The 27,526-nt window shown below is 50.2% G+C and overlaps 1 protein-coding gene and 1 long non-coding RNA gene across 3 annotated transcripts in view; one reads left to right on the top strand and one right to left on the bottom strand.

The window, feature by feature from the left end:
• Window positions 1-1,326: 1,326 nt before the first annotated feature.
• Window positions 1,327-3,645, bottom strand: LOC129044115 (uncharacterized). Its single transcript, XR_008504607.2, has 2 exons — window positions 3,326-3,645; window positions 1,327-1,606 (listed from the first exon to the last, which is right to left on the bottom strand). It is a non-coding gene; the product is annotated as an uncharacterized LOC129044115 (long non-coding RNA).
• A 201-nt stretch (window positions 3,646-3,846) lies between these two features.
• The window catches only part of GTF3C5 (general transcription factor IIIC subunit 5), a 28,552-nt gene continuing 4,872 nt past the window's right edge, over window positions 3,847-27,526 (top strand). The window contains exons 1-5 of one of the 2 annotated variants that reach the window (XM_054501859.2): window positions 3,847-4,337; window positions 15,626-15,845; window positions 17,266-17,464; window positions 24,405-24,600; window positions 25,686-25,790. In XM_054501859.2, the coding sequence (XP_054357834.1) occupies window positions 4,158-4,337; window positions 15,626-15,845; window positions 17,266-17,464; window positions 24,405-24,600; window positions 25,686-25,790 (900 nt within the window). In that variant the 5' untranslated portion in view covers window positions 3,847-4,157. The remainder of the gene's footprint in view (window positions 4,338-15,625; window positions 15,846-17,265; window positions 17,465-24,404; window positions 24,601-25,685; window positions 25,791-27,526) is intronic. The other variant, XM_063649992.1, reaches the window with a different exon arrangement.

Raw genomic sequence — 27,526 nt, forward strand, 5'->3', positions numbered from 1 at the left:
AAGGTTTTGGAGAACGTTAAAGCTACTTTTTTTTTTTTTTGAGTTGGAGTCTCACTCTGTCACTCAGGCTGGAGTGCAGTTGCATGATCTCCGCTCACTGCAACCTCCGCCTCCTGGGGTCGAGTCTCCTGCCTCAGCCTCCTGAGTAGCTGGGATTACAGGCATGTGCTAGCACACGTGGCTAATTTTTGTATTTTTAGTAGAGACAGGGTTTCACTATGTTGGCCAGGCTGGTCTTGAACTCCTGATCTCAAGTGATCCACCCGCCTCAGCCTCCCAAAGTGCTGGGATTACAGGCATGAGCCACCGCTCCCAGCCAAAGCTACTTTTTAACTGGGTTCCTGATCTTTCTTGGCCTGTCTCTGCTCCCAGCCTGGCATTACTGCTCCTGCCTCTGACCTCCTGCTTTGGCTCTCAGGCAAGACCAAGTCTAATCTCAAAAAGCTTGGTCTGATGCCCTGGGGTTAGTCCCTTGTCTTCCCCTCACACCCAGCCCCTCTCCTCACTTCCTGTGCACTAAGGGACACTCCTCGTCTGACAAGCCTTGGTTTAGTGTCCCCATGACCATGCCCTGACCTGGGGCTCGAATGAAGGCTCAAATAAGTCAAGTGGCCTCATTCAGTTGTTCAGTAAATACTTTCTGAGCACCTGCTCTGTGCTCAGCCCCATGCAAGGCAGTGGTGACAGTGGGAAGACACTGGTGAATGAGACAGACGTGGTCCCTGTCCTCAGAAAGTTGCCACTCGAGTGGAAAAGAAAAGAAGAAAAAAAATAATAGTGCTTCCGGCTCCATGACGCAGTGGGTTGGGGGCCCCGGGCAGCGAGGATGGCACCAAACTAGTGTTTTGGGGTCAGGGAGGATTTACCAGGCAAAGTGAAGTCTAAGGCAACAACCTAAAGGAAAGGAGTAGTTAGCCAGGTGGTGGGCCAGGGATGCTGGGGAGTCACTGGAGGCGGGGACAGACTGCGATCTCATTCTAGAAAGATCACTCTTGCTTCAGTAAGGAGGAAAAATAGAGCAGACAAACTAGAGGGTCACTGGATTGCAGGGTGGGCTCACTAAGGTTCCAGGTGGTTTGGAATCAGCTTTCCAAGTTCAGAAACTCAATCTCTTCAATACCCAGAGGTGGGAGTGCCATATTTAGCAAATTAAAAAATCACCTAGCTAAATATGAATCTCAGATAACACATATTTAGTATAAATATGCCCAAAATATTGCATGAATTCAAATTTAACTGTGTTCAATATTTTATTGGCCAACTCTACCAACAGTGACCAAGTCTTCATGACTGTCTTACGTGCACCAAACTCACAGGGATCTGATGTAAATACACCAATTTATTGATTTACAATTGCAGGCAAGGTTAAAATATACATGTTATTCAGATTCTCCTTTCTGGAAAATGAAACAATCAGAAGATTGGTGAACATGGAATGAGGACAAAAGGACACAAGGAAGTTTGAAAGGAAATTTCATCTCAAGGCATGGTAAATTCTTGAGAATCATCCTGGCCTCCCTACAGAGAATCCTCTTTGGTGGCAAAAAGTGCAGGTCCCTGCTGGAGAGGGCAGGTCAGGGACCACCGGGTCCTCGCGTGCAGCTCCCTGTGGAAATACGTGGTTCTTCTAGCTCAACCATCATCTGCTGGTGGTTGATTTCCCACCGTACTCTCAGGAGGCATTCTTTCAAAGCTTTGGGGCTCCTAACCCAGCCTTCCAATTACAATACAATTACAATACAATATATTTCACATTGAGGTTACACTTTAGAATGTATTCAGTGGGCTGAATTCATGCAGCTATTTATTCTGCCTTGTTAAACCCATCGAGAGCAATCAGGTACTCTTCTGATTAAGAAATCACTGGCTGGGCACGGTGGCTCACGCCTCTAATCCCAGCATTTTGGGAGGCCGAGGTGGGCAGATCATGTCAGGAGATCGAGACCATCCTGGCCAACATGGTGAAACCCCATCTCTACTAAAAATACAAAAATTAGCTGGGCGTGGTGGCGCATGCCTATAATCCCAGCTACTCGGGAGGCTGAGGCAGGAGAATCGCTTGTACCAGGGAGTTGGAGGTTGCAGTGAGCCGAGATTGTGCTGCTGCATTCTAGCCTGGTGACAGAGTGAGGCTCCGTCTCAAAACAACAAAAAGAAATGACTTTAGGCAACATAGTGAGACCCTGTTGCCACACACACACAAATACAAAATTAGTTGGGTATGGTGGTGCACGTCTGTAGTCCCAACTACTCAGGAGGCTGAGGCAGGAGGATCACTTGAGCCCAGGAGTTCGGGGCTGCAGTGAACCATGATCACACCACTACACTCCAGCCTGGGTGACAGAGGGAGATCGTGTCTTTCAAAAAAAAAAAAAAATCACTTCAGAAACTTGGGGTACCCATAAAGGGGTCACTTGCTCTTACTAATTTCTAGCTGTAATGCAAGTGGCATGATCATAGCTCACTGCAGCCTCCAACTTCAGGGCTCAAAGGATCCTCCTGCCTCAGCCTCTTCAGTAGTTGGGACTACTGGCATGAGCCACCATGGCCGGCTAATTTTGTATTTTTTGGTAGAAATGGGGTCTTCTCATGTTGCCCAGGCTGGCCTCCAACTCCTGGGCTCAAGTGATCCTCTCGCCTCAGCCTCCCAAAGTGCTGGGATTACAGGCGTGAGCCACTGTGCTGGGCCATGATTCTCATCTCCCAATATTCTCAAACCCAGTCCCTTCATCTCTCGACTGGATTATGCAGTCTCGGAGCTGGTTTATCTGAACTCACTTTCGCCCCCTTTGATCTATTCTCCACACAACAGCCAGAGAGGTCTTTTACATGCATGAATGGGATCACTGCTCCGCATAAAACCCTTCAAGGGGCCGGGCGCGGTGGCTCACGCCTGTAATCCCAGGACTTGGGGAGGCCGAGGCAGGCGGATCATTTGAGGTCAGGAGTTCGAGAACAGCCTGGCCAACATGGTGAAACCTCGTCTCTACTAAAAACACAAAAATTAACCGGGCATGGTGGCAGGCGCCTGTAATCCCAGCTACTCGGGAGGCTGAGGCACGAGAATAGCTTGAACCCGAGGCGGAGGTTGCAGTGAGCCGAGAAAGCGCCACTGCACTCTAGCCTGGGCGACACAGCGAGATTCCTTCTCAAAAAAAGAAACCTTCAGAGGCTCTCCACGGCACTGGGAAGCAGCCAGCCAGACGGGTGGACTCTTTTCGTGGGTGCGGGTCTCTGACCTCGGTCGGCCTCGGACCTCATCTCCTCCCTGTTTGAGGGGCCACACTCCTCGCTCCGGGGCTTCGCAGCAGCCCTGGACGCCTACCGGACAGACGCTGTTCTCCCCCACTGGGTCTTGAGTAGGGCTCAGCACACAGTAGGCGCTTAATGTCTGCCTGCCTAACAGACGAACGCCGGATGCCCGCGTTCGGCCCCGAGCCGGCGCTTCGGGGCTTTCTATGGAGGCGGGACGATGGTTACAGCACAGTTCCCCGGCGCTCGCCTTTTCCACATCCAGCTCCGCGAGGCCCCCCACAAGCGCCGTTAGAAACCTAGTCCCGAGGGGGCTGCAGGAGCTCGGGAGAAGAAGCGCCAACACCGACAGAATACCAGGCCGACCAGATCCGGAGATCAATTCTCAGCCGGGACCTTTTCCCACCCAAGCAGGCTGGCCGGAAGTCTGCCTCTGGCCCGCCCCCGAGCTATCATTGGGTGTAATACCCAGAAGAGGGCCGGGACGTGGTCAACTCTAGTTCTTTATTGGTTAAAACGTATGAAGCTGGAGGAGAAGGTGGGACCTAGCTTCCTCCGGACTTCTCATTGGCTCAAAAAATTCCCTCGGCCCTCGGATTCTCATTGGCTGAAGTCGAGGGAGGTTGGTGTCTTTTTATCCTCCGGATCCCTCGCTGGCTAGTAAGAGAGACTGGTGCTTGCCCCGCCCGGTGGACTAACCCGCTTCATTTTAAATAAAAAGTCGAGGACACGGCGGTCGTTTTCCCGAAGCCATGGGGCCTCCCATGGGCCATTTGCTCCCTGGAGGCCCTAGAGTCTTGCTGAGCCCGGGGAGTTAGGATGACGCGAGCGGTGAGGGAGCCCGGAACGATTTCTTCGCGGAACAATTGAGGCGAGGCCTTTAGGAGCACTTTGTGGGACGGACCATGGCGGGCCCTGCCAGACGCGCAGGGATGGCGGCGGAGGCGGCCGATCTGGGGCTGGGGGCCGCCGTCCCCGTGGAGCTGAGGCGGGAGCGACGCATGGTGTGCGTGGAGTACCCGGGCGTGGTGCGTGATGTGGCTAAGATGCTGCCGACTCTGGGCGGCGAGGAAGGCGTCTCCCGGGTAAGGGGCTGGGAATCTCCGTGTTGGAATAAGAGCTCGGAGTCGCAAAGAAAACCAGCACCCAAAGGATTTCTCAGCAAGGGAAATTTAGTAAATTTACTTATGCAGAAGGGTGTTGCTCGCTCTTCTGGCCGCTGCAAGAGAGCCAACAGAACAAAGGAGGGAAGGGTTTTTGTTTTTGTTTTTTCGTTTGTTTTTCAGGCGGAGTTTCGTTCTTGTTTCCCAGGCTGGAGTGCAGTGGCGCGATTTTGGCTCACCGCAACCTCCGCCTCCCGGGTTCAAGTGATTCTCCTGCCTCAGCCTCCAGAGTAGCTGGGATTACAGGCGCGTGCCACCACGCCCGGCTAATTTTGTATTTTTAGTAGAGACGGGGTTTCACCATGTTGGTCAGACTTGTTGGAAATAAATTTTGGTGCCGCAAAGAAGAATCAGCACTCTGGCAAAAAGTTTTCTCAGCAAAGCAAATTTGCTTCTATAGAAGGGTGCATCCTGCAGATGGAGCAATGGCGAGAGCACACCGACAAGGGAGGGGGAGGGGTTCTTATCTCTTACACAGCTAGTTTCTACTGCTGTGTCTTTCCCATATTGGCTAGGTTTGGACCGCACAGTCTAAGCTAATTCCGATTGGTTATTTCAAAGAGGACAGGGGCACAGGCCTGAGTGGCGGGGTGAGTAGTTTCGGTGGGAAAGATGGTTACAGAGCAGGTGACTCAGGATGACTAAGGACAGAGCAGGTGATAGAAGCTAGGAAGGGGTTGTTTACTGAAACTAGGGGCAAGGAGGCGCAGAGAACGAGGGGTTAAACTTTAAAATGGAGAACAAAGAACAGGGAAGCTGAACATACTGACATATTGGTTCTTTGAAATGGAACTCATAACTCATTGTATTTATTAATTTTCCCCCTCTTGAATTTAAAGGAAGGTAACAGGCTAAAATCTTTGAAGTGGAATTTACTGTGGCCTTCAGGCTGGTCTCGAACTCCTGAGCTCAGGTGATCCACCCGTCTTGGCCTCCCAAAGTGCTGCGATTATAGGCGTGAGCCACCGCACCCAGCCTGGAATGGGTTTTTATCCCTAACGCAGTCAGTCCGTTTTTGTGTCCTGTCCCTACTGGTTAGAGTTGGACCACACAATCCAAGCTCATCTCAATTGGCTATTTCAAACAGAACAGGGGTGTGGGACGAGCGGGAAGAGCGATTTCGGTGGGAAGAATAGTTTCGGCGGGAAGGGCAGTTAAACAGAGCGGGTAACTAAGGGCAAGGAGGCACAAAGAACAAGGAAGTTAGACTTTGAAGATGGAGAACAAAGAACAAGGGAGTTGAACAAGCTGAACCTTTGAAGAAGAATTCACTGTATCGAACAGTTTCCCCCTCTTGATTTTTATACTTCTTTCTCTTCAAACTTTTTTAGCATGTCTCGACTTTGCTGTTCTTGGTTTTCTGAAAGTAGAAGTTTGTCTGAATAAGGCGGGGGGAAATTGGAGGTTGTAGTGAGAGGTGTCTCCGTAAGTCTTTGTATTAACCCTCAGGCACAGGGTATGATACAACATCCTATGAGAATAAACACGTTTATTACAATGGCAAGGGACATAAGGATAGAGGATATAAGTCCTTTCCACCTGCCGAACAATCTTCCCATTAGATCAGTGAAGGGATCGTTTATCCCAGAATTTTAAGCTAGCTCATTGGATAAAGCAGTAAGACCTTGCAGTGCCTTTGTTATGGTTCCGTCAGGAGCAGTATTACTTGGGATAAAAGTACAACATTGGGTTCCAAGCATGACACAAACGCCACCCCTCTCTGCTAGTATCATTTCTAATGCTATTCTATTTTCCCAAGCCATTTGACTGGTGGGTCCTAGTTGTGTAGCTGTTCCTTTGATAGCATTCCTAGTATAATTAACAAATTGTTGCTGGTTGTAATTGATGTAATTTATCCAATCTACATTTTTATTTATAGTTAACCACCAGAAAAACATAGACTCAAATCCCGCAGCTATTTGATTACGAGCCTTTAAATTCATCAGGTACCCCTCGGGGAACTCCAATGGCATCTGTATAAACATGAGGGTCAAAGGAACCACAGGGGGCATCTCTTACTCTACGGTGCCTTGTTTTTACTTCTTCTGGTTGATGAAATGCCAGATTGAAAGGGATGGCCAATGGGATCAGAGCACAAGTACCACTCCCGTTACGTGGCAGAGTATCCAGTAATGGTCCACCACAATGCCACCATACATCTGCTCAGGATGAATGACTAGAGGCAGATTCATGGGTAAGCTCTTGGAAGGGCTTAAGCTCACTGCATCCTGTTAGGTCCCCAAGGAATGCCAAATTTTCCCTGTCACAAGAGACACAAAGTAAAATTGGCATTGGGAGATGGAAGCTGGATAGCCCTCGGGCTGACCCGCAGGGTGTTGAACCTCAGGGAACAGCAGAGAGAGAGCTTGGCACGATTTATCACCCCAGGCTGTGGGGTCCTGGAAAAGAGCTACCATATAGCCCATGCCCGCTCGGCTGGAGGACCATCCAAGTGGAAAGGGGACAGTCTGGGCCTGTGGTCTACCATGTGCGCAAGTGTAACAATCACTTTTCTTTAAAGTGCGGACGGAATATTTAATCCGTTCCATCCAGGCATTTGCATCTCAGTATCCTGTTTCAATTGCTAGAGTTTGCTTTAGGTCTCTTACTTCTACAACTGCTACTTTGGCTGGGTCGTTGTGGAGACGGGAGGGGAACACTGGGCCTGATATGTCTGGGGAGAGCGTTGGGTCCCATACGTTCCCTGGACTCTGGGTCTGGGTTTCTTCATTGTTTTTAACCGCCGATGGTCCAGTCAACCTTAGAGAGAGGGTTCCTGTGGGATCCCGTCCTGTAACATCTGCTCCTAACCCATACCGTCCGAACACAGAGGGTTCTTGGGCCATGGTTTGGGGATTATCTGTAATTAGCAATAAGGGGTTACACTGCGGTGGCTTACAATTTGGTGGAGTGGAACCATGGATAAGTTAGAGTTTTTGTTTGAGTTTCCACAACTTATTTAAAGGACGGAGGTTGGCTGTCCACCTCCCATGTTGATTGGTCCACCAAACATTTGCCCAGTCACCACAGGGGCCCTTTTAGGCTCCATACTTATACTTGTTTGACTGTCTGCAATATGGACATAGATACTTACCTACATTGGATAGCTGCCTTTGAGCTTGTTCGTATCTGCACGGGTAAGAACAAGGGTCGAACTGAAGGGTCAAGGGATGGTTAGCCTGAGTCACATTGATGACAAGATGACTTTCTGTTGGAAGGAAAAGGAAAAATAAACAAGTGATTGTTAAGCCCTTTTTAGGGTTAGTTTGGTAGGGGTGGGTCCCGGGGTGACAGCCCATTTTTCCCTGTCTGTGGACATTACTCCTTTCACCTGCGTGTAGTGTGCCCATCCCTTTTCAGCCGTTGGGATCGCTGTTTCAGTAGTTAAGAGTACCAGATAAGGCCCTTCCCAAGCTGGTTCAAGTTTTCCATCCTTCCAGCTTTTGATGAGAACGTGATCCCCAGGCTGATGCTGGTGTGCTGGAAACTCTAGGGCTGGCGTCTGTGTTAAGAGGCCTTTAGTCCTGAGGGAAGAAAAAGTGGAGGATAGACCAAGTTTATAGTTTTTAAGAAACTGATCTTTGTTTCAAACGTAGCAATGTCAGCAATGGAGTGTAGATAAGGCAACCCATATAGCATTTCATAAGGGGATAAGCCAACGTCTTTCCAAGGGGCAGTTCGGATTCTTAACAAGGCAATGGGAAGGCATTTAGTCCATGGCAACCGAGTCTCTAAGACTAATTTGGTTAAGTGACTCTTCAGAGTTTGGTTCATTCTCTCCACTCTTCCTGATGAAGGTGGGTGCCAGGGAGCATGGTATTCCCCTGCTATGTCTAGTACTTGGGCCAGTTTCTTGATGACATGTGCAGTGAAATGAGTCCCATTATCTGAATCAATATTTTCTACTAATCTATTAAAACTGGGTATAATATTCTCAGTCAATGTTTTAATTACATTATTAGCAGTTGCACTTGAAAAGGGAATAGGTTCCCTCCAGTGCGTAAGGTGATCTACTATCACTAATAAGTACTTTAGGCAGCCGATTGGGGGCATTTTGGTGTAATCAATTTGGACACTTTGGGACGGTCTTAACCCTGGACTCCTTTCCCCAAGGAGTGGTTTTCTTAGGGTCTGCTTATTAGTCTTTTTGCATATTAGACAACTATCTATAACTTGTCTTTCCAGAGTATAAATTCCTATACATCCCTAAACCCTGAGAACTGCATCACAAATGGCTTGGGGTCCCCAATGAATTCCTTGATGCAGCTGAGATAAGACTTCTCTCATGAGGGGTTTGGATAACATTTCTCTTTGGTCTGGTAACACCCATTTCCCTTCGGAATTCTCTTTGGCCCCTATTTTTATTAATTTCTCTTTTTCAGTGGAAGAGAAGATGGGAACTGCGGTCGGGGGAGGAAGACAAGGGGTTAGGTGAAAAGTGAGCGTTTTGGAGGAAATGGTAGCTTGTTTGGCTATTTGATCTGTGAGGTTATTCCCTCGACTTTCTGGTGTCCTGGGACATGGACAGTAGCTATTTCTTCTGGCAGCTGGAGGTTACCTAATACTTGGGTGATTAATTCCTTGTGGACAAGGTCTTGGCCTTTGCTATTAATGAGACCTTGTTCGGTCCAAATTTTTCCAAAGGTATGAGCTAGCCCGAAGGCATACTTGGAATCAGAATAAATAGTTCCTTCTTGGTTTTGCAAGTGCTTTAAGGCTTGATTCATTGCAAACAATTCACGTTTGGGCGGACCAATGATTGGGCAGCCTTCCTGACCGTCCTTCTGCAAGGGCTTCCCCGTGGACTACTGAATATCCGTAGACTACTGAATATCCGTAGACTACTGAATATCCGTGGACTACTGAATATCCGTGGACTACTGAATATCCGTAGACTACTGAATATCCGTAGACTACTGAATATCTGTGGACTACTGAATATCCGTGGACTACTGAATATCCGTAGACTACTGAATATCCGTAGACTACTGAATATCCGTGGACTACTGAATATCCGTGGACTGCTGAATATCCGTGGACTACTGAATATCCGTGGACTACTGAATATCCGTAGACTAGTGAATATCCGTAGACTACTGAATATCCGTAGACTACTGAATATCCGTTACGTCTTTTTCCTTCAGTTACCCGGGAAGAGCCATCTATAAATAAGTGCCGCCCTGTTGGAAAGGGGTCTCCCTTACATCGGCCTCAATCTAAACACTCATGCTCAGGTCCTTTTAGATTTGGATTCCCTGTTAGGAAACCTGCTGGGTTAAGTGAGTTATCAGTAATCATCTCTCTAATAGGATAGCTTCATACTTTAAAATTTTTGAGTCAGTGAGCCATCTCCCTGCTTTCTGGTTTAAGATAGTTCTAACTTGATGAGGCGTGCTCACAACTAACTTTAAAATTTTTGAGTCAGTAAGCCATCTCCCTGCTTTCTGGTTTAAGATAGTTCTAACTTGATGAGGCGTGCTCACAACTAAATCTCCCCCAAAGGTCAGCTTTCTGCTTTCTTCAGTTAACAAAGCGGTAGCCACGATGGATTGAATACATTCAAGCCATCCACAGGTTACTGGATCTAAAACTTTCGACAGGAAGGCCACAGGTTGCCGGTGACCCCCATGTTCTTGAGTAAGTACTCCTAAAGCTACCCCCTTGTTTACATTAATGAAAAGGATAGATGGCTTTTCTAGGGAAGGCAGGGCTAGGACGGGGCAGTTATAAGCATATGTTTTAGTTCTTCAACCTGGTGGATTTCTTCAGAGGTCCACAGAAGAGGGTCAGGCTTTTCTTGGGCAAGCTTTAGGTATAAAGGTTTTGTTTTTAGGGCATATGAGTCAATCCGTAAGCAGCAATATCCAACCAATCCTAGGAATGTTATGAGTTCCTGCTTAGTTTTAGGCAAAAGTAAGAAAGACACGATCCCTTCAACGCGTTCAGTCCCTATCCTTCGTTTGCCCTTACTTAACAAGTGTCCTAGGTATTTAACTTCTGGCTGTACGAATTGAAGCTTTCCATTTGAAACCCCGTAACCCTTTTCCTTGCAAATGGTTAAGGAGGTGGACGGAGAGGGCAGCTATCCGTTCTATAGCTTCACCAGATACCAGCAAGTCATCCACATATTGGAGCAGGCATGTGTTTTGGGGTAGAAATTTGTTCTAGAACTTGTTCTAGAATCTGACCGAAGAGGTTAGAGGAGTCTGTGAAGTCTTGGGGGAGAACTGTCGGTCGATACCGTTGCTTCCGTCCAGAATGGGGACCTTCCTATTCGAAAGCAAAAATGTCTCGGCTGTCCTCAGCCAAGGGGCATGCCCAAAAAGCATCCTTTAAATATATTACTGTAAACCACTGATGGTCATATGGAATTTTGCTGAGGAGGGTGTAAGGATTAGGGACAACAGGGTGAGTAGTCTGGAATATCTGGCTGATGGCCCAGAGGTCTTGCACTAGTCAGTATAACCCATCTGACTTTCTCACAGGCAGTATTGGGATAAGGGGACACACAGGGTTCAAGGAGCCCGTCCCTAATGAGACTCTCAATGATAGGTTTTAGGCCTATTCTGCCTTCTAAAGGGATGGGATATTGCTTCCTTCTTACTATTTCCCCCCGGGGTTTTTAACTTTATATGTATGGTAGGGGGGTGGGACTTGGAGTCTTCCCCGATTCCCTTCCCTTGACCAGAGATCGGGATGAATGTATTTTTCTTCATGGTGATAAGTAGGTTTAATGAGGTGAGGAATCCTTCTGGGCTAACATATAAACCTATACCTAACTTTAAGTCTCTTCCTAACAGGTTAGTTCCTGCTTCAGGGATTAGCAGAAATTTAACGTGGGCTGATCGATTTTTATATTTGACCTCTGTCTTCTAAGATTTTTGCTCTAAATCCTTCTCCCTTTACCCCTGAAACAAAAAGCTCTTCTGAGGAGCAGCTGATGCTAGATGGAAGGGAACAAACAGAAGAGCGAGCAGCACCCTTCTGCAGAAGTAAACTTAGCAAATTTACTTCTTCAGAAGAAGGGTGCTGCTCGCTCTTCTGGCCGCTAGAGCACACCGAACAAAGGAGGGAAGGTTTCTGTGTCTTGCCCCACTGGCTGGAGTTGGACCGCACAATCTAAGCTGATCTTGATTGGCTATTTCAAATAGAACAGGGATGTGGGTTACAGTGGCTGGACGAGCGGTTTCGCCAGGAAGAATAGTTTTGGCGGGAAGGGCAGTTACAGAGCAGGTAACTAAGGGCAAGGAGGCACAAAGAACAAGGAAGTTAGACTTTGAAGATGGAGAACAAGGAACAAGGGAGTTGAACCAAGCTGAACCTTTGAAGAGGAACTCACTATGTCTAATATCCAGGACACCAAGAGAGGGATGGAGTCGCTGGATGGCGGCCGAAGGGGCAAGTCTACCCGGGTGTGTGGTTTCCTTGGCAACGGAGAGTGTGGTGGACTCTGGGTGGCCAATGGGCAGGGGTTTGGTATTTGTAATTGCCAGGAATGGCCTTTTTTTCCCCAGGGAACAGAGGGGAAGGGACTGTGGGGGAGACCCCTGGGAGCTTTTTTTTTCTTTTTTTTTTCTTTTTTGAGATGGAGTCTGGCTCTGTCGCCCAGGCTGGAATGCAGTGGCGCAATCTCGGCTCACTGTAACCTCCGCCTCCCGAATTCAAGCAGTTCTCCTGCCTCAGCCTCCTGAGTAGCTGGGATTATAGACACCCGCCACCACGCCCGGCTAATTTTTGTTTTTTTTTTTTTTTAGTAGAGTCGGGGTTTTGCCATGTTGTCCAGGCTGGTCTCAAACTCCTGACCTCAGGTGATCTGCCCGGCTCGGCCTCCCAAAGTGCTGGGATTACAGGCGTGAGCCACTGCACCCAGCTCCTAGGGGCTTTTTTTCATTCCATCCACAAATGTGAGCCACGGCCTGGGCACTGGCGCCAGGAATGCAACTGCGCAGCCCCACAGGGTGTGTTGCGCTGCTGTATCCTCGTTACATGGGGTAGAAAACTGAGGCACGGGGAGATGAAGCTCTGTTGACTTACCTGAGAGGGATAGACTGTTATGTTGTTAGGGTTAGAGGTAATGATGGTTGACATCTTATTCTGTACCACGTGCGGCTCTAGGTGCCTTATTTACAGTCCGTTCTCTTTAGAACCCTACCAGCTAGGAACTGGCAGTGTCTATTTTACGAGGGAAGGAACTTGTTCAAGGTAACACAGCAAGTGGGGCAGCTGGAGGATGCTCTCTGTAAGTTCTTTACGTGTACCAGAACTTGAAGTGTCTCTTTAGAGAAGTTTTCCCTGATCGCCCTAACTAAAGTGGCCACTGGCAATTATCTGCCTACGCATCCTGTTAATTCCAATCTGAAAATGTCTTAAAATGTTTATTCTGACAAAGGCTTATAAATATAAAACATTTAGGAAAAAAAATTTACTGTCTCTCGACCTCTTGGCCCTAAGACTATCAACTCCATGAGAGTGGGGACTTCTTCTATTCACTTCTGTATTTCTTGATTTTTATTTTTTTATTTTTTGAGACAGGGTTTCATTCTGTCACCAAGGCTGCAGTGCAGTGGAGCAATCATGGCTCACTGCAGCCTCAGCCTCCTAGGCTTGGGTGATCTTCTCACCTCACCCTGCCAGGTAGCTGGGACTATAGGCATGCACCACCACGCCCAGCTAGTTTTTGGTATTTTTTGTAGAGACGAGGTCTCCCTAAGTTGCCCAGGATGGTCTCGAACTCCTGGGCTCAAGTGATCCACCCGCCTTGGCTTCCCAAAGGGCTGGAATACATGCATATGAATCTGCTGGGATCTTGCTAAATGAGCCACCATGCCTGGCCCAGTTCTCTGTTCCTAACATCCATAACAGTGCCTAGTTCTGTAAATACTTGTCAAATGCATGATTGAGTCTTTACAGCATTCTAGTGAGTTAGATGCCATTTTTATTCACATTTTTCAGATAAAGACACAAGAAAGTTTAGGTCAGACCTCTACATGGTACAAGGGGATTTGAACTCGTGCTTTGCTCTAGAGTCTGAACTTTTACCTGCTGCTTCCTCATCCTTTACGAATATGGAAAAGCCCTGAATTCATTAAGCACGGGCTGCCAGTATAGCCCCAGTTAATCACGTTTTCTTCTTTTTATTATTCACTTGATTTATGGCTTTGACAGAATCCTTACTCTCGCTAACCTCGGGGATTATCTGTACCAGCTACAGTGTGAGCACTTTGGGAAGGGACCTTCCTTACCCATTCACTCTACTCATGTTTCTTGAGCACCTCCCCTGTGCCAGGCCTACGTTTGCCTTCATTCCCACCCCATCAGGACTCAGAGGTGTGTGTTTCATGAGGAGGAGATTCCTGAGGACCAAGTCTTCTTCATTCTCTCCCGAGATAGTTCCTGATCACTTCCTAAGGGCCAGACCCTGTCTTGGGTGTTGGGAGCCAGCTCACCAGCACGTAGGTGACCTTGTCCCAGTTCACGTTGTTGGTGCTTTCATATGCACACATCCAATGCTCGTTGTGACCCAGCATCGGGCAAGTATTCATTCATATGTAAGTGGCACATATTGAATGTCTGCCATGAGTTAGGTACCAGGAGCTGTGCTTTATACATTTTTAATCATAACAATTGTATGACATAGATGCTATTCTTGGGGTTTTTAAGGAGAGGGGCCCAAAAGGGTGTTGGTATTCAGTTTCGTGTGCTTGGAAAGCTAGAGGTAACAGCAAGTCAGAGCCCAAATGGTTGTTACTGATTGATTTAATCTCATTTGGACCTCTAAAGATTTGCACATGAGACTGAATACCAAGATCCTTTATGGTGGGTAGTTGTTACAGTAGGTAGCCCTAGACAAGCCACTCCACCCCACACCAAGCCTGAGTTACCTCCAAGATTGTGGGCGGCAAGCCACCCAGGTGCCAAGGCAAGAGACCAAGGGCATGAGCTGTTCCAGTATAATAAAATATATGAAACAACAAGAGTTATACTAGATCTAGATCATAGACATGATTATATATGAATATCATTAATCACTAGTTTGTAGCAATTACTCTTTATTCCAGTATTATAATAATCCTCGCTCTATAATCATAACCTAAGAAAAACCAGGCCATACAGAGACAGGAGCTGAAGGGGCATGGTGAGGAGTGACCAGAAGACAAGAGTGTGAGCCTTCTGTTATGCCCGGACAGGGCCACCAGAGGGCTCCTTGGTCTAGTGGTAACGCCAGCATCTGGGAAGATGCCCGTTGCCAAGCGGACCGTTGGTCTAGTGGTAGCGTCAAGGAAAAACACCCGCTACTTAGCAGACCGGAAAAGGGAGTCTCCCTTTCCTTGGAGGAGTTTAGAGAAGACTCTACTCCTCCACCTCTTGTGGAGGGCCTGACATCAGTCAGGCCTGCCCGCAGTTATCCGGAGGCCTAACCGTCTCCCTGTGATGCTGTGCTTCAGTGGTCACGCTCCTAGTCCGCCTTCATGTTCCATCCTGTACACCTGACTCTGCCTTTTAGATAGCAGTAGTCAATTAGTGAAAGTACTGAAAGTCTCTGATATGCGGAAATAATGGCGTAAGCGGTCTCTCTCTCTCCCTCTCTCTCTCTGTCTTTGCCTCGGCTGCCAGGCAGGGAAGGGCCCCCTGTCCAGTGGACACGTGACCCACGTGACCTTACCTATCATTGGAGATGACTCACACTCTTTACCCTGCCCCTTTTGCTTTGTATCCAGTAAATAACAATGCAGCCAGACATTTGGGGCCACTACTGGTCTCCGTATCTTGGTGGTAGTGGTCCCCCGGGCCCAGCTGTCTTTTCTTTTATCTCTTTGTCTTGTGTCTTTATTTCTACAATCTCTTGTCTCCACACATGGGGAGAAAAACCCACCGACCCTGTGGGGCTGGTCTCTACAAAGATAAGGGTGATAGTATCTCCCCTCAAGTGTTGCCAGAAGGACCAACTAATGCCCCATACCGAGCAGGCACTTGATGGATGATGGCATTTACTTAGAAGGAAGGAGACGATTCTCATTTTTTCCACCAGATAAAAACTAAGATACACGGGTTTAAAAAATGGGCCTTTTGGGAATTAAGAGCCCAGAATGAAACGTGAGCCTCCTGGCCTTTCCTGGATCACCGTCAGGCTTTTATTGAGAGAGGAGCAGCTCCCCACTGGCTGCTTGGCTTGTCACTGCTTCACTCTGTCTCCTTTGGCCTTGCCACAGATCTACGCAGACCCCACCAAGAGGCTGGAGCTGTACTTCCGGCCCAAGGACCCATACTGCCACCCAGTGTGCGCCAACCGCTTCAGTACCAGCAGCCTGCTGCTCCGCATCAGGAAGAAAACGAGGCGGCAGAAAGGGGTGCTGGGCACTGAGGCCCACTCTGAGGTCACATTTGACATGGAGATCCTTGGCATCATCTCCACCATTTACAAATTTCAGGGTAACTGAAATCTACTCTTGCAATGTCTGGTTATTTCAGGGCCGGCCATCCCAGCTGCCTGCAGGAGCTGTGTGGGTCATCTGCACCAGTGGAGGGGGCCAGGATATGCCCAGGGGCTGTGGGGACACAGCAGGGCACAGGCCCCATCCAGGAGGCAGCCTTTCTTCCCTCCAGCCAACAGTTCCCCAGAGACTGCAGGTTCATTGCTGCCCAATCTTCAGCATTCTTAAGCTAGAAATCTCCTAATTTTTAATGAAACCATTGTGTGGGACCAAATAAAACTGGTCAATAGACCTCCAGTCTTTCCCCCACCACAGTGTTTTGAACCTTCTCTTGTCTCGGTTGCTGTTGGTCTTGCCCTCCTAGCTCCCGAAGCCCCTTGGGACCTCCTCCTCCTCTGAACTCTCAGCAGGTTGAACGTCCCTCGTGGAGCCCTCAATCAGGTTTGCCACCTACCAGGAACCCCAGTGAGGAAGCAATAAGGCAAGGGAGGGAGACGGGTGAGAAAGACAGACTCTGGCATTGTGCCTGCCTGAGCCCTGCCGGTTTCTTTGGGAGGTGGCTTGGCTTCCCTGAGTCTCAGTGTCCTTGTCTGTGCAGTGCGGGCTACAGAGCCTGTGTTCCTTAGGCCCTCATGAAGATTCCGGGAGGCAATGCCTGTGAATGGGCCAGCTTCTGGCCCACAGGAGGTGCCTGGCATATTACTAACAAGCCTTAGAGATGGCTGAGTTACAGCAGCAGTTCTAGGCAGAATCTGAAGAGTATAAAGATTGAGAAGGGCAAAGAGGAGTAGAAAGAAAAGAGGGGAAGAAGAAAGTGAAATGAAGGAGAAGCAGGACCTGGGGTCCCACGGGTTGGACATTTTTAATGGCAGTCATTCTGGTGGGTCATGGTATTCACCAAAGAGGGCTGTTCTTTCTGGGACAAGGTTTCCCGAGTGATTCATAAAACATAACACCTTGTATTTTTCATCGAATTGAACCAGCACCTTGCTGCTCAGTGTATGTCTCTGGACTGGCAGCATCAACCTCACCTGGGAGCTTGGTGGAAATGCACCATGTCAGAACCTGCATTTAGCAAGATCCTGGCAGATTCATATGCACGTTACTAGGTTGGTGCAAAGGTAATTGCAGTTTTTACCGTTAAAAGTAACATCCATCTAAGAAGCACTGACCTGGACTCCATCCTCACCTATAACGTAGCTCTCCACCTCCCCAAAATAATTTTTATGTAAGTGACTTAGACTGCATCGAGCCAACTTTGCAGAAGCATTTGGGAAGGGTGTGTTTTCCTGCCACCCTCACCCTGCACCCTCCCCCACATGGCCCACTCAGCACCTCCCCAAGCAGATGTGGGTGTCAGTGTGGCAGCTGCCCATTCCTGGACTCAATGTCTGCCATCTGCCCACCTCTCTTTCTAGGGATGTCTGACTTCCAGTACTTGGCTGTGCATACGGAAGCAGGCGGCAAGCATACGTCAATGTATGACAAGGTGCTCATGCTCCGGCCCGAGAAGGAGGCCTTTTTCCACCAGGAGCTGCCGCTCTACATCCCCCCGCCCATCTTCTCCCGGCTGGATGCCCCGGTGGACTACTACTACCGACCAGAGACCCAGCACCGGTAAGGTCCTCCTCCATGCAGCCTCGGTTCTCCATCCTGAAAATGGGATGGGCCAGGCACGGAGGCTCACGCACTGGGTGTGGTGGTGCACACCTGTAATTCCAGCTACTCGGGAGGCTGAGGCTGGAGAATCACTTGAACCCAGGAGGTGGAGGTTGCAGTGAGCCAAGATCGTGTCACTGCACTCCAGCCCGGGTGACAGAGTGAGACTTTGTCTCTAAAAAAAAAAAAAGAAAATGGGATGACAATAGTACCTACACAACAGAGGTATTGGGATTGAATTTAAAAAGCGTGTGCAGTTCTCAGCACAGGGTTGAGTACAGAACAGGGCCTTAGTAAGCGGTGGCCTGTGTGATCACCAGGTTGGCCTCACTCCCGAGGACAGTGCAAAGAACGTGACTGTGGGACACGTGGGTTCCTGCTGAGAAATGTCCTTTGGCTTAATCACCTGGTCATTGCTGACCAGCCAGTCTCTGGACCTTGCTGTCACTAGTAATGACACTACCTAAGCAAGCCGCCTGGGAATGTCCCACTCTCTGACCCCAGCTCCTTCCTACCTCCTTTGCTCCCCATGGCCTCACCGTCCCTGTCCCTGGCAGAGATTTCACAGCCTCTATCATCTGTCCCTGCCCTGCCCTCCTCTCTTTGCCACACTCACCTGCCAAGCCTTGGCCCTACTTCACCCCTGCTGTTTACCCTTTCCTGGTCTGCCCTGTGTGGCTGGAGGTCGCTTCAGAGAACCCCTGACCCTGCCCATCACCCAGTGCCATCCTTCTCAAGGCATCTGTGACTCTACACAGCTCTCGCCTACTCTGTACTTGGTTATGGACCACGTCCCCTCCGGAACACGGTGCCTCTCCTGAGGACAGGCGCTCACTCTCTCTCATCAGTAGTGGGTTTCTCCTACACCGAGAGCTATGAAAAGCCACATGGACGTGACTCATAGTGCACCCACCGCCACCCCCCGCCACCCACCACACCTCCGTGTGCACAGCCTGCCCAAGCCCACATGCAATTCAGATGAAATGAATTCTGTAACTCAGACGTTCTTGACATAATTAGAGACCTCAGCGGCTGTTGGAAAGGCAGGCCTAGGCATTGTCAGATGTAGTCAAATTGTCAAATGCCATACATTGACATTAAAGAATAGGATTTTCTTTATATAAAATCCAAGATTGAATACCGTGAAAACAAAATGAAGAAAACAACTTTGAAAATACCCAACTGGGGATGAATAACATTGACCAGCCACACTGCCAGTTATTTCACGTCCCTGTGCAGCAGCGCTGTGAGTGCATCTCACCCCAGCCTGGGAGCAATTCCCCAGGGTTCCTGACACCCCCATCGTACACATGAGGAAGCCGAGACATGGGGTCAGCGCCAGGTCCCACCGGCAGCACCACCCCGGGGTCTCCCACTCTGCAGGCTTTGCTCGTGGCCCAGTGCCACAGTGTCCTGATTTTTGTATGCTCTACTTTCTAAAATTACATACAAAAAGACAACATGGAAAAAAACTTTGCATTGTAATGGATGCTCCCCAGAAGTAGCGACTTGCCTGCTTCGGTCTGTCATAGCCCCGGTGCCCAGAACAGAGCCTGGCCTGTGAGAGGTACTCAGCAAGTGTCCATGGGCCCCACACAGATTTAGGGGAGCAAGATTACTGCGAACAGATTAGCAAAATGAAAAGGTCTTTTTTTTTTTTTTTTTTTTTCTTTTTGAAAGGCGGAGTCTTGCTCTGTCCACCCAGGCTGGAGTGCAGTGGCACGATCTTGGCTCACTGCAACCTCTGCTTCCTGGGTTAAAACAATTCTCCTACCTCAGCCTCCTGAGTAGTTGGGACTGCAGGCGCCCACCAGTACGCCCAGCTTATTTTTGTATTTTTAGTAGAAATGAGGTTTCACCATATTGGCCAGGCTGGTCTCGAACTCCTGGCCTCCAGTGATCCGCCCACCTCAGCCTCCCAAAGTGCTGGGATTACAGGCGTGAGCCACAGCGCCCAGCCCGAAAAGGACTTTGAAAACTGGGCCAGAGGTGATGGTGTTTGTCGAATAATTGTTCCATAGCATGTTTTAAGCTTCCAAAAATGCAGCCCTCAAGAGAATGGGCTTGGGCCTAGTGTAGTGGCTCACACCTGTAATTCCAGTGATTTGAGAAGCCAAACTAGGAGGATCACTTGAGGCCAAAAGTTTGAGACCAGCCTGGGCAATATAGCAAGACTCTGTCTCTACAAGAAAAACTAAAAAGGTTAGCTGGGCATGGTGGCGTGCCCCTGTATAGCCCTAGCTACTCGGGAGGCTGAGGTGGAAAGATGGGTTGAGCCCAGGATTTTGAGGCTGCAGTGAATATGATCACACCACTGCACTCCAGCCTGGGTGACAGAGCAAAACCCTGTCTCAATAAACAAAACAAAAAACAAACAGAAGAAAGAGCGGACTGTGTGGACTGATGGGACCCATGCCCAGATGCCTCCCTTGCTCTGTGAGAAAGGCAGGTGCAAGACCAGGTTCTGTGGAATAGAAGTAAATGGTGGTGTGATAACAGAAGCCTAGAAAAGTCTGGAAGATTTGGGGCTCAGAGCAGTTTTCTTTGAAGGGGTAGGAGGGCTTTCTCATTCCTCATTATGTGTTTCCTTTATGTCCTGACTGAGCAACCGTGGTGGCCCAGGGCACTCCCTGGAGCCTGGTGTCCATGGACAACACAGCAGCTGGGGTGCAGTGCAGGGGCAGGGAGCTAGACGGAGCATGAGTACATGGCTGGGAGCCTTAAAGGAGATCATGGGGAGTGGGCCACACTGGTGGAAGGCAGTGGGCCGGGGCTACAGGTGGCAGCGAGGGCCCTCAGAGGAGCTGACATCTGGAGCTGAGACAGAGCCAGCCAGGGGAAGATCCAGGGAGAACTTTCCAGACCAGGGGATTGGCGCATGCAAAGGAAGGCTGGGGAGGCTGCTGTGCCCCAGAGCAGGTGAGCCAGGGAATGGAGGTGGGGAGTGAAGACCAGTGCCTAGGCTTCATCCTCAAGAGAGAGCGTGTTATTCTCTGCCTCCAGAAAAGCATTGCAGAAAGGTTCAAACACACCTCAAAGTGGAGAGAATCGAATTGTCTAGTGGCCCCCACGTGCCCATCAGGAGTGTCCAGTGAGCAACATTCTGCTCCCCTCCACCCCCAGTGGCACAGTGCTGCCTTCAGAAACAAGCAGTGCGGATCTCCGACAGGGAAGACTCGTGTTTCAGACAGATCTGCAATACCAGTCTCCTACCCAACAGCATTAACAGCACTCCCCAACATCACCCACAGCCAGTCCTTGTTCACTTTTTCCCGATTGTCTCAAAAGCCACTCAGGAGCCAAACAGGGGCCACACATGTTGCTTTTGGTTGCTATCCCCTAGTCTGTAACATCCTCTACCACCACCACCCCCTACTTTTTTCTGATTGTAAGAATAAATTGTACCTGTTAGAAAAAAACAAAACATTGTGGGAATGTATTAACTAAAAAGAATCAAGTCACTTTGCCTCCCTGCAGAAAACTGTTGCACATAGAATGATACCATTTTCTGTAAGTATATTGTACTCATTTTTTTTTTATTTTTGGAGACGGAATTTCCCTCTTGTCGCCCAGGCTGGAATGCAGTGGCGCGATCTCGGCTCACTGCAACCTCTGCCTCCCAGGTTCAAGTGATTCTCCTGCCTCAGCCTCCCGAGTAGCTGGGATTACAGGTGCGCACCTTCATGCCCAGCTACCTTTTGTATTCTTAGTAGAGACGGGGTTTCACCATGTTGACCAGGCTGGTCTCAAACTCCTGACCTCAGATGATCCGCCTGCCTCAGCCTCCCAGAGTGCTGGGATTACAGGCGTGAGCCACCGCACCCAGCCTATTTTTTAAAGTTACTTATTGGCCAGGCATAGTGGCTCATGCCTGTAATTCCAGCACTTTGAGAGGCTGAGGTGGGAGGATTGCTTGAGCCCAGAAGTTTGAGAACAGCCTGAGCAACATAGTGAGACCCTGTGTCTACAAAAAATTTTTAAAAATTACCCGAGTGTGGTGGGATGTGTGCCTGTGGTCCCAGCTACTTGGGAAGTTGAGATGGGAGGATGGCCTGAGCCTGGGAGGTCAATGCTGCAGTGAGCTATCATTGTGCCACTGCACTCCAGCCTGGGTGACAGAGTGGGACCGTGTTTTAAAAAAAAAAAAAAAGTGGTTTTTTGGTTTGTTTTTTCTTCACCACAAGCAGCATACTCTTGTCAGAAACAAAAACACATAAAAGAAAACAGGCTGGGCACGGTGGCTTAGACCTATAATCCCAGCACTTTGGGAGGCCAACGCGGGTGGATCACCTGAGGTAAGATCAAGACCATCCTGGCTAACACAGTGAAACCCTGTCTCTACTAAAAATACAAAAAAATTAGCCGGGTGTGGTGGTGGGCGCCTGTAGTCCCAGCTATTCGGGAGGCTGAGGCAGGAGAATGGCGTGAACCTGCGAGGCGGAGCTTGCAGTGAGCCGAGATCGCGCCACCGTGCTCCAGCCTGAGCAACAGAGCAAGACTCCATCTCAAAAAATAATAATAATACAAAAAATTAGCTGCACGTGGTGGCGGGCGCCTGTAATCCCAGCTACTTGGGGGGCTGAGGCAGGAGAATCGCCTGAACCCAGGATGTGGAGGTTGAGGTGAGCTGAGATCGTGCCATTGCACTCCAGCCTGGCAACAAGAGTGAAACTCCATCTCAAAAAAAAGAAAACAGCACTTGTCAGCACTGCCGCCCCTGGCACTAGATGGCAGCAGCATCTGAGTCCCTGCTCTGCCCTGCAGGCCAGTGGGAAGCTGTTTCAAGCCCCTGGGGTAAAATGAGGGAGGAGGGCCAGCTGCCCTCGGGCCCCAAGGCCCCCCTCCCTCCCCAGGTGGTTTATCAGTTTCCAGCACCTGGAAAGAACCTGCATTTTCTCCCAGGGCTGCTGTCGATTCTCCTGCCCTGCTGACGTTGCTGGGTGCATGAGGACTGGCAGGGAGGAGACCTAGCCACTGCCTCCTTGGCCCCTTCCTGAGGAGATTGAGCTTCCCACAAACCAGGTGGGCAAGCAGAGGCTGCTGGGTGGCCTGACGGGGTCCTCCTAACTGGAGGATGGTGGGTTCCTCCTGTTCCTCAGGGACTCTCCAAGGTGGTCCTGTTGACTTTGCCATCAGCACCCTTCGACCCCTGCCAGCAGTTCCCCACCTACTTAGAATCATGGTGACACAGACCACAGCCTGAGGCTGCCATGGGGAGCGGGCTGGGGGTGCAGCCAAGGCTGCCGCAGCCTCTCCCTACAGGGTTGGGCACAGGTGGGCTGCTCTTGCAGCCAACCCCACAGCCAACAGAGAGGCTGGAGTCACCGGGGCCAGGCTCAGCGCAGGACTTGCCTTCCTCAGCTGATGGCCACCCGGTTTTCCTGGGGGACATCTTTGAAAACAGGATAGTGCTGACCTGTCCCGTGTGGTTTCTAACATAGGCACTTTAGAAAGAAGGCCCAGACTTGATCCCGTCTTTCTAGTTTTGTTTCACATTGTGAAAATTACCGTTATTCTTTGTAAGATGCAGATGCTATGTACTCATGTAGAAAACTAAGGTAAAATGGAAACAAATTTTGAAAGGTAATGATAACCCGAATGAATTCGATGATGTCCGAGACCTACTTTAAAATGTACTTCGAAATAGTGGGTTGGGTGGAGATTCAGATGAAATGCAGTTAACCACGTGGTGATCATTGTTGAAGCTGGTAACGGGCTCTTGGGGGTTCTTTACACTGGCCTGCCTGCTTTTGTGTAAGTTTGGTGTCCAACCTTAAAGATGTAACCACTACAAATATTTTGAGAAATACCTACCTAAGGGTGTTCTGTGCCAACACACAGAGATAGTTCTAGAATCTCTGCTTTGTAAGTGTGTGTATGTGTTTTAAGACTTTATTTTTTTAGAGCAATTTTAGAATCACAGCAAAATAAGAAGGCACAGCGATTTCTCATATGCCCCCTAGCCGCCCCCACACTCAGCCTCCCCCATTATCAACATCTCAGTAGAGTGGGGTGCTTGTTAACAGTGGATGAACCTATGCTGACACATTGTCACCCAGTGTCCATAGTTGACATTGGGGTTCCCTCTTGGTGTTGGACATTCTATGTGTTTGGACAAATGGAACCCTTGGCTTTAACCCCTGTGTTTCATGACAATGCCATTTGGTGAGGTTCTTTGTTCATTCACCTACATGTGGTCGAGATGCTTGTGAGCCAAAGAGTCATGCTCTGTTGGGTGGCAGGACAGGTGTGTGATGGGACCTTTGCAGCCAGGCTTCTAGATGGGAGTCCCAGCTCCTTCCCAGGAGCTCCGTCTCTGGGCAAATTTCCCAGTCCCTGTGGTTTCAGCTGCTTTATTAGAAAATGGTCCCTTCTCTGTAGGATTAGTTTGAGCGTTAAATAAGTGAATCGCATGTAAGCAGATGTGAGTTGAGTGCAGCTCTTGTCCCTGTTTTGACAGCAGATTGCGTTCTCTCATGCAGCTGTGCTGGGTGATTTCACCATTGCCAGCTGCTGGACATTAGACTCTGTCCAGTTTTTCACTGGCTGGACAGTGCTGCACCTGACTCAGTGCACTTTTGGGGCCACCAGCCCCATGACAGGTACCCTTTCCTGCACTCCAGCCTTTAGGACCTTTTGGCCTTTCCCCAGTTTGAAAGCCGCAGGCCCCAGGGTTTCTCTGAGTTGTCCTAGGCAGTTGTGGCTGCGTCTTTTCCTCTGTGAATACAGGTTCCTTTAGCAGCCGACTCTGGGGTCCTTTCCCAGCACACATGTCCAGAGAGAGGCACACGGTGGCTGCGGGCCTTGCCGGGCTTCTGGGCTCCCTGCCTGGTCTGGCCCAGTGGGTGCCTGGGATGGCCTTGGTGCTCCTGTTCTCACCTGTACTCTCTGCCCCCAGGGAAGGCTACAACAATCCCCCCATCTCAGGTGAGAATCTGATTGGCCTGAGCAGAGCCCGGCGCCCCCACAATGCCATCTTTGTCAACTTTGAGGATGAGGAGGTGCCCAAGCAGCCGCTGGAGGCTGCAGCCCAGACGTGGAGGAGAGTCTGCACTAACCCCGTGGACCGGAAGGTGGAGGAGGAGCTGAGGAAGGCAAGTCCTGCGCTGAGCCTGGTCCCGGTGACTCCAGCCTCTCTGTTGGCTTCCCATGTTTACCCAGCTGCTCCCTGTTCCTGGCTGTGGGGTTGGCTGCACTGACCTTTACCCATTCCTTAGTGCATGGGAACTTCTCACCTTCAGATGCCGTATCTAAAGGCTGTGTCGGTATAAGTTCTACATTCCCGAGGTTGAAAATGCTTCTTAGAGTTCTTAAGAAAAATATGCGTGCATTGTTCAAATGTGACATAAATGTGGAGCTCTGGGATCCACTGAGCTCTTATTCATCCATTCACTGATTGCAGCAAACCCAGTGGGGCACGCAGTGTGCCAGGCCCAGCACTTTCTTACTGTTAGAACTGGAACCGTGCTGCCAGGCAGCCCGCCTTCCCCGGGCTTGCGGGTGCCGTGGAGTCCTGCGTCCCCACTGGCATGAGCATCAGGTTCACAGTGAGGCCACTGCCACCTGGAGCCCGGCGCTTCCCTTACGCAGTGTGCCTGTGGGAGACCACGTGGATTTCTTATTGATTTCCAGCAGTCACTGGGGCACACTGTCAGTGGCTCCTTATTGCCCGCCAGGCACAGCCCACATTCCTGACCTGAATTGGCTTGTGAGGCCCGCTGCCCCGGCCTCCTGGCCCTCTACACTCCGGCCACACTGACCTTTGTAGTCCTCCCCAGGCCAGGCTGTCCCCTTCAGCCCTGATGATGTCCTACCTCAGGCACCTGTTCTGTAGATTGGGGCAGCATGGGGACCCTGGGACTCTAGCATGTGCGCCCTGAGCCCTGCTCCCCACCGCGCTGTGGGCTGTATGAGGACAGCGACCATGTCTCTTGTCGTTTGAGAGACCTAGCCCCACAACTGCACTTGGCACAGGCTGGGCACGCAGCCCAGGCTTCTGAGGAAAGGGATGAATTAGTGAGGGCAGCAGGTTCTAGGGCCATGCCCTGTGTGTCCAGCCCCTGTCCTCTACCAGCTCTTCTCTGGAGGGGCTGCTGGGGCCCAGAACATGTTGGGAGTTCAGGGCAGAAGGGTGGAAGCTGCTGGTGCTCATCTCAGCCTCTGCCCTTGGCCTCCCCAGCTGTTTGACATCCGTCCCATCTGGTCCCGGAACGCTGTCAAGGCCAACATCAGCGTCCACCCAGACAAGCTCAAGGTCTTGCTTCCCTTCATAGCCTATTACATGGTAAGTGTCAGCTGCCCACCCACCTGCCTTGATTCCCACCCATATGGTCCCTGGTCCCTGCTGTGATGTCTTACAGCCACAGTAAGAGCAGCCAACCCCCTATCCTGGCTCCCCATCCTTCCTGCCCCACCCCCATCCTGGCCCATCCTTCCTACCCACCCCTGGCCTGGCCCTCATCCTTCCTGCCCTACCCCCAACCTAGCACCTCCCCCATCCTGGCACCCCCATCCTTCCTCCCCCCCGTCCTGGCACCCCCATCCTTCCTCCCCCCCGTCCTGGCACCCCCATCCTTCCTTCCCTCCTGTCCTGGCACCCCCATCCTTCCTCCCCCCCGTCCTGGCACCCCCATCCTTCCTCCCCCTTGTCCTGGCACCCCCATCCTTCCTTCCCCCCCGTCCTGGCACCCCCATCCTTCCTCCCCCCTGTCCTGGCACCCCCATCCTTCCTTCCCCCCGTCCTGGCACCCCCATCCTTCCTCACCCCCATCCTTCCTCCCCCCTGTCCTGGCACCCGGATCCTAGCATCCCTAAGACAGCTTATTAAAGCCAGCTAGAAAAGTTTCAGCTCCCTGAGTCCAGGGCGCCCTCCACAGCCTGTTGGGCTGCAGAACCCAGCCCCTGACCACAGCGGCCCCATGTCGTCCTCTACCTGTGTTGAGTAGGGTTCAGTGGGAGGCAGATCCACCTTTGATCCACAAGCATGTAAAGATGGATGTCATTACTGAGGTTCGCAAAGGTGCTGGTGGGAAAGGGACCCTCCCCGCTGCCAGGCCTCACAGAGCATTAGGGGAAGCCAGTGTAGACATGACCGTGAGGGTCTGCGGCAGGCAGTGGGACACAAGAAAGACTCATTTCTTCTGTCTTGTTGGACTTCCGGCTCAGGAGAGCGACCTGTGCTGCTTGGCGTTGGCATTTTATTTTATTTTATTTATTTTATTTATTTTGAGATGGAGTCTCACTCTGTCTCCCAGGCTGGAGTGCAGTGGTGTGATCTCTGCTCACTGCAACCTCCGCCTCTGGGATTCAAGTGATTCTCCTGCCTCAGCCCCCTAAGTACCTGGGAGTACAGGCGCAAGCCGCCATGCCCAGCTAATTTTCTTTTTTTGCATTTTTAGTAGAGATGGGGTTTCGCTATGTTGGTCAGGCTGGTCTCGAACTCCTAACCTCAAGTGATCCGCCTGCCTCGGCCTCCCAAAGTGCTGGGATTATAGGCGAGAGCCACTGCGCCTGGCTGGCATTGGCTTTTTAGACATAAGCCATTCAAAAGCTCCGTTTGGGGACAGAAGATGTCTCATCGATCAGGCCAGTAGTAACACTGGGCACTTAATATGCGCCAGGAACCATGGCAAAGGCTCCATGGGCGCTATCTCATTTAATCCTCTGAAAAACCGTGGGAGGCCAGGCACGATGGCTCACACCTAGAATCCTGGTATTTTGGGAGGCTGAAGCGGGAGAATCGCTTGCATCCAGGAGTTCGAGACCAGCCTCGGCAACATAATGAGAACCCATCTCTACAAAAAAATCAAAAATTAGCTGGGTGTGGTGGCTCGTGCCTGTAGCTCCACCTACTTGGGAGGCTGAGGTAGGAGGATCGCTTGAGCCCAGAGGTTGAGGCTGCAGTGAACCGTGATTGTGCCACTGCACTCAAGCCTGGGCAACAGAATGAGACCCTCTCTCAAAAAAACAAAAACAAAAAAACCCACAGGAAAGGGTACTCCTGTTCCTTCCATCTGACAG

The sequence above is a fragment of the Pongo pygmaeus genome, chromosome 13, assembly GCF_028885625.2.
Source record: "Pongo pygmaeus isolate AG05252 chromosome 13, NHGRI_mPonPyg2-v2.0_pri, whole genome shotgun sequence".
Taxonomy (NCBI): domain Eukaryota; kingdom Metazoa; phylum Chordata; class Mammalia; order Primates; family Hominidae; genus Pongo; species Pongo pygmaeus.